Genomic DNA, 6,752 nt, shown 5'->3' with positions numbered 1-6,752 from the left:
TTAAGAGCATCCACAACAGTGGTCACTATGAAAAGTCATCTCTTAAATATTCATAGACCCCACACCACTGTTAACCATTTTTTATTCTATCTCTTAACTAATAAACAACGCTTACAATAATTTATCCCACTATTCTATTCTTTAATTTAAAAAATACAATTAATAAAAGCATTTCATTAATAATAAAAACTTCATTAAAAATCCAAAAATGTCATTACAAATTCCTAAAAATTAAAACTTACATAATTTAATATTTATAAATTTGAAATTGCATAATTTCATTGTAATAATTAAAGTTATAAAATTGAAAGCTATTGCACCGGTATGATACCCAATTGACATTGGAAGGCTTCAATAATCTGATCATGCACAACTTGTTTGTTGCGGATTCATTTAGCTAGTGTCCGCGTGGAGTACTTGGTTCAAAATATCGGGATAAAATACTCGGATAAGGAGGTGGGGGAGGGATGGAGCGTCCTCGTCAGCGGCTAGCTTTAGCCGCCTTCGTCCCAAGTGGACGACACCCCGAACCGATTCCGGAACCACTTGCACTAGCGTCAAAACCATGCAAATGAGCTCCAGCGAACTGGCTTACAACCTCGTCCTCGTCGGGATTGGTACGCGATATCGATTGTATGGAGGTGGAACCCGAGGAGGATTCGATTCCACCCGTCCATTTATCATGGCAAACATTTTTCCAAGTACTGATATGCTTTAAAGGCTCTATGGGTGTCAGTTTGGAGAGAAGCATGGCCACCGCCAAAACGTTGGCTTCGCTCGATCTGCCGATCTGACTCATTTCATTGTTGAAGAGGCCGCTTAACTTTTGGATATCTTCGTTTGCACATCTGAAATGCATGCGAAGCATCTTTATATTGTGTTCAATAGTTCCACACAACCACGTTAGCTCCAGTGCTCCACAGACCGAGTAGTGGTCACAACGGCGAGATGCTCTTTATGGTGGTCGGTGAGTCACTCGCAACAACAACTCGTTGCGGTCTCGTCCTGCCGGGGCGAGTCGTCTCCCCCGGCCGAGCACCATTGCGAATGCTCTAAGTGATGTTCCACGTCATTAATTAAATTATTACCCGTCTTCCATGTCATTTTAACAAGCCAGAACCCTAAATCTATAGTCGGTAGGAAATTGATATCCCGATCAAAGTCCATAATATTATATGTTAAATTTGAAGTACTGTACATGGAAAAAAATTAATAATTTTTTTAAAAAATTGCTAACCCTAAATTAAAACACTACTATTATTTTTATATTAGTAGTATTAATAGTATTATTCCTAGCGTGTGAATAATTTACAAACAAGCAAAGGAAAAACAAATTTGCGCAAAGGTTTGCATCGTCTATCAATGGCGAATCTGAAAACCGATTCCCCTCTCTCCACCCGCATCGCCCGGTCCTTCCTCCACTTCCTCAACTCCGGTAACTCTCTCCGCCGCCGCTAACACGTGCTTTCGTTTCACTTCTCGATCAATAATTGTGTTGAGCTGAAATAAAATTATTTGTTGAATATACACAGTTGAGCTGTCGGACGGAGCTGACGCTGAAGTGCTTCAAGTTGCAAAGGAATGCTTGGCGGAGGTTTTTAAGATTGATCAGTCTTCAATCGATAGTCGGTCGAATTGTGATTCGTTAGTCGACATTTTCAGCTCAAGAGTAGAATCTGGGAGGCGTATCGGTAATAATGGTGTTTCTGATTCCGAGGCGCCGGCTTCGTCTAGTGGGAAGGATGCGGGAGTACAATCATCGGTCCTCTTCTTACTTTGTTGCTTGTGATATTTGGATTGTGATTGTTCGTGTTTAGGTTTTGACTGAATTGCAACTGTACATTTTATCTATCCACACGATTTTTTTTTTTGCACGACACAACTAGTTACCTATTTGATAAGGTTAAAAATTGGATAGGTTTGATGTTAAGTCATTTGATTAGAGTCTCCTAAATCCATTGTACTGATCTAGATAATCAAAACACAACCTGTTGGAAAGTAGAAATCTTTGTTTTTGCCTTTTTGGGGCAAAGCCTCTCTTTAAGTTTGGCAATTAGCAGAGACTTGATATCTGTTGGAGCAGGTGTTAGGTAATAAGTATTTTCATTTGATGTTCTGGTGCTATTTTATGTCATGCCTGGCTCTAATTCTATGATGTTCTATTTCAGGATAAGGACAGAACACGGGAGCCACATTCACTTGGTAGGCTGCAACACTTTTTCCTATGTAGATTGATTATATGGTTTTTATGCATGTAAGAATTCATATGAGCAATATAGGAAGTACCCCTTGTTACTGGAGTGTGATAAAGATTTTATCTCCTTATCCCTTTTCCGTTAGTACTGGTACTCGTACATTGGGGGTGTAATCAATTTTCAGTCCTACTGGGAACACATTGTCATGAAATAAAAACCTATGGCATAAAAGTCACACTACATGTATATTTCAGCATTCTGAATATTAGTTATGCTGCTTTAGCCTTTAGGTTTGACTAAGTTGATTCGGTGAAAGTGTGGAGACAAGGATAGAATACCAGATATATCTTTATGTTTGCCATCTATGTGAGGAGGTTTTTTTTGCCTAGTTATCCTTAAGTTGGTGCTTGAGAATGTAAATAGCAGGGACCAGTTGTATATTTTCCCTTATATAAGTTAAGAATGATTTCTTCCGATAAAGGATAACACTCTATTTTAAATTAACAGGAAAAGATGAACTTTTTGGTCAGTTTTTTGGTGCTCTTGAAAACATCCACTATTTCAGAAGAATGCCTGATGGGAATGATGATCAGATCGAGCTTGATAGAGCAACAAACCTATTTCATAATGCTGTGCAGGTATGAGGTGCTTAGCTTGATATGGAAACTACTTATAGTTTTAAATTTGCATCATTTTATATGGCTTGTTGATTCAAAATTAGTGGTGTGGGAAGCGTAGATAACCGATAGCTCCCATTTAATGCTTCACTAGCCCTTTCTTGGCCAAGAGTTTCTTTTTGTTATGCATGTCAGTGATGTCACTTGACCAAGTTCGTTTATTTTGTTGATATCAACTAATCAAGTGTAGGGTTGGCACGGTACGGTATACCGCACCGAGAATGCCATACCGCATACCGTACCGCAAATTGCGGTATGACTAAATGTCATACCTATACCTTACCGAATTTTTTCGGTATGTCAAAATTTGAAAACCTTTACCTTACCGATACTTCGGTATGCCGTACGGTATACCGCAAATCATACCTGTTTGATATATAAAATATTGAAGAATTGAGATTTAGAATTAGGTCAGAATAATGAATTAATGATGGCTGCTACTGCTTTACGAATTATGCCTCTAATCTTTCTTTAGTTTTAAAAATATAAATATTATGATTTTATAAATAATATATATATTAAAAAAATATATTTATTAACGGTATATACCGCAAAATTACGGTATATACCGTAATTTTGCAGTACATACCGTAATTGCGGTATGATGCGGTATACCGCGGTATATGCAAAATCCATACCTTTACCGTACCTTAATCTACCGGTAAGGTATCATACCGTACCGAAAAGTGCGGTATACCGAAAATTCGGTATTTTCGGTATTTTTTCGGTATGGTAAGTGCGGTATTTCGGTATGTTTTGCCAGCCCTAATCAAGTGGGAATCTTGTTCCACTTGTATCGTACTTATATGGAGAAGCCAGAATATTAATGTTGGAGGGCCCAATTTACTATTTATAGCTGTAAGATAATTTTGGTTTCGTGGTCACCAAAAACTGATGCAACCTAAGTAAGGAATACGAGAAAGATGGATAATATGTGCGAAATTATTATTTCACTTTTCCATCTATTCATAACTGAAATTAAAATGTAATGATATTATATGATGTATTACATTTATAGAACAAAACCTAAGGATAAACTAAACAAAAGAAACTTTGTGAAACAAAAACATACAATGCATATAAACTAAAACTAAACATTTGAAACTAACAAACAAAGTGTATGATTGTTTAGGCACTAAGAGGATTTGAACACTGTACTTCATGGTGGTAAGCTAGAATCAGCAACCATCTGCACTAGTTATCATTTCTATCCATGTGAATATATGTATGCATAATATACTAAACATTGAAATTGGTGGGGGGACCATGCCCTCCCCCCCCCCCCCCCCCGGCCTCAAGTGGCTTCGCCACTATTTATATGGTGCATGCACTAGACATTTCTTCATTGTCAAGCCGTCTTATCGACAACATCAGATGAGTGAGCCAATATAGTTATAGATGTTTTGGACTTTGGTGATTCATTTGATGGTATATCATTTTCTTGGTGTCAGCAGGAAATGCAGACAACAGGGTGTCAAACTTTTGATCAGAAAATGCTGGCAGAGACCTTCAAAACACAAGGTACCTACATTTGATATACTTCAGGCAAAAGGCTTTGATACACAATTGTCAATAATGTAAAAAGAAACGAATATGCCATGGTCCCATGTTTCTTAACTACATGATTCTGCAATAATGTAACTGTAAAGAAAACATATGTTGATCAAAGTCAAAAGGATACATATTTGTGAGAACTCTGTAAAAAGTTGAATTGCCAATCAAATATTTCGCAATGCCGTTGGGTGGGAACCCCTTTAACTCCTTTAGTGTACCCCTCAAGTGTTAGTAGTTAGTACATAAAAACTATGACTTTGATGCTCTATCAACTGCTAAGTTACTAGAAGTTCCACTTTAAAATACATAATGGAATTCTAAAATTGACTTAGGGAAAATATGAAAAACTTTATCAATGATAACATTTGGAAACAACTATTGTATTTCAGGAAATATAAGTGTTTTTGGTAAAAATAAAAAAATTTAAGTGTTTTTTTTTTGTTTCCGAAGATTTTAGTGTTATCTTTGGTTGGGACTTGGGATGTCATCACCTTGAGGATTGCTCATCTTTTTTTTTAAAAATATTGTTGTTCCGCACCTTCTTGTGTTAGGTAACAAGGCCATGCAGTCTAAACTCTACACAGAAGCAATTGAACTATATACCTTTGCTATTGCCTTATGTGAAGGCAATGCTGTTTACTACTGCAACAGGTCAGTATCATATTTATGTAGATTAAAAGTTATCCATTCTATGTCTTCAGCCTTCATACCATTAAATGAAATCCTAGTTTTGTCAATATCTCACATGTATTGTTGGGTTTTTTTCAAGTCCTTAGCGCTTACCTAATATTTTTCAGGGCAGCTGCATATACCCAGATTCAGCGATATGATGAAGCAGTTCGGGATTGTTTGAAATCCATAGAGATCAATCCAAATTATAGCAAGGCTTATAGTCGCCTAGGATTTGCTTACTATGCTCAAGGGAAGTACAGGGATGCTATTGATAAAGGATTTTCAAAAGGTTGGCGGTTTTAATTGAAGAAAACTTTTCCTTTCAAGTTGAATAAATAAAATGAACTGTGATTTTAATCAGAGATCAGTTACATCTCAGTTGCTCAAGACTCTTCTGTCAGTTTCAATAGGTGACATACTTTTCATACATAAGCTTTAGATGGAATGGTATGGAAAAAACTCATACAAAACCTTTGATTTTGTTTCAGACATCAATGATGTTATGTACCTGCCGTTATGTAATGGTTCTGTGAATTTGTTAGTTGAGATCATATAAGTTGACCTTGTGAAGATGTATGGCATGCAAAAGTGGAATCTTATAGAATTATTGTCTTGTTGGCAGCCTTGCAGCTGGAACCTAATAACGCTTCAGTGAAAGAAAATATCCGGGTTAGTTGACATATGCTATTGATATTGTAGGACTCATCAGTGGTTAAATATGGTTATTATCTTGTATCATTCTTATTTTCTTACTCTTAAGGTTGCCGAAATGAAGCTGAAAAATGAGCAACACAGGGCAGGATCTGGTCAGGTAATACTAGCGAAGCGAGATATAAAATTTCATATTTGCGACTTTTGTCTGATATTTCTGAAAGATGGTTCTTACAAAGCAAAACTTGGTGGGAATAAAACATCAAACAACATATTGACAGATTCAACTTACTTTTTTTAATATGAGCAATAGTTCCAAACTTCATATAGCTTCTGTCTCCCTTCGACAGAGTTCTACCTCCACGAGTCATGGACAGTCCAGCCACCAACATGAAGGTCGACCAAGAAGTAGTTCCGCATCAGCACCTCCGTTTTCCATGCCTTTCAACATGAACGGTTTCCCCCCTGATATCACTAGCATGGTGATGAATATGACTGGCAACATGTTCCAAGATGGGCCTGAGGGAGCAAGTCAAGCTGGTCCACACAACGAGCCAGGAGTCAGAGTCGATGGCAATGTAAATTTCAACGTCAATGAACTGCCCGAGGAAATATCTGGTGCTTTCAGGTCTATGATGGGGATGTTCTCTGGAGCATCACCCAATGGGAATCAACAAGATAACAACAATGGAAGACCAGCTCCGAGCTGAGACAACGATTTACTGCTTGAACAAACGCTTGTACAGTCCTCAAACTCGATCTCTACTTTTGACTTATTTTGAGAACCCTACTGCAGCTCTACTCAATAGATTTGCGCAGGAGCAGAGTCTTGGTTGCTGGATGTATAATGCAAATTCAGGTAAATTTGAAATTTTGAATTATCCCTCTATATGGGCAAATGTTTTCAGTTTGTTCGAGGGAAATGTATTAATTAACAATCGAATTATTAATCCCACAATAATTGAATTAAGTTGTGGCTCTGACAAGCCCTCACTTCTACCTA

The 6,752-nt window shown here is 37.3% G+C and overlaps 1 protein-coding gene across 2 annotated transcripts; it reads left to right on the top strand.

The window, feature by feature from the left end:
- The first annotated feature begins 1,310 nt into the window (after positions 1–1,310).
- TPR8 (Tetratricopeptide repeat (TPR)-like superfamily protein) lies at positions 1,311–6,752 on the top strand. Of its 2 annotated transcripts, none has more exons than XM_048127497.2 (10): positions 1,311–1,435; positions 1,533–1,750; positions 2,169–2,202; positions 2,703–2,833; positions 4,327–4,393; positions 4,978–5,077; positions 5,224–5,387; positions 5,721–5,767; positions 5,859–5,909; positions 6,100–6,752. In XM_048127497.2, the coding sequence occupies exons 1-10, from the start codon at positions 1,363–1,365 to the stop codon at positions 6,457–6,459; spliced, it is 1,245 nt and encodes a 414-aa protein (XP_047983454.2). In that variant the 5' UTR covers positions 1,311–1,362; the 3' UTR covers positions 6,460–6,752. The 2 variants fall into 2 exon arrangements, with proteins under 2 accessions (XP_047983454.2, XP_088921173.1); XM_089065047.1 differs by having other exon boundaries at positions 1,533–1,762.

The sequence above is a fragment of the Salvia hispanica genome, chromosome 1 (genome assembly GCF_029641045.1).
Source record: "Salvia hispanica isolate PSC_SH4W2 chromosome 1, Shi_PSC_v1, whole genome shotgun sequence".
In the NCBI taxonomy this organism is placed as follows: domain Eukaryota; kingdom Viridiplantae; phylum Streptophyta; class Magnoliopsida; order Lamiales; family Lamiaceae; genus Salvia; species Salvia hispanica.
This window is presented reverse-complemented; position numbering and strand designations above follow the sequence as displayed.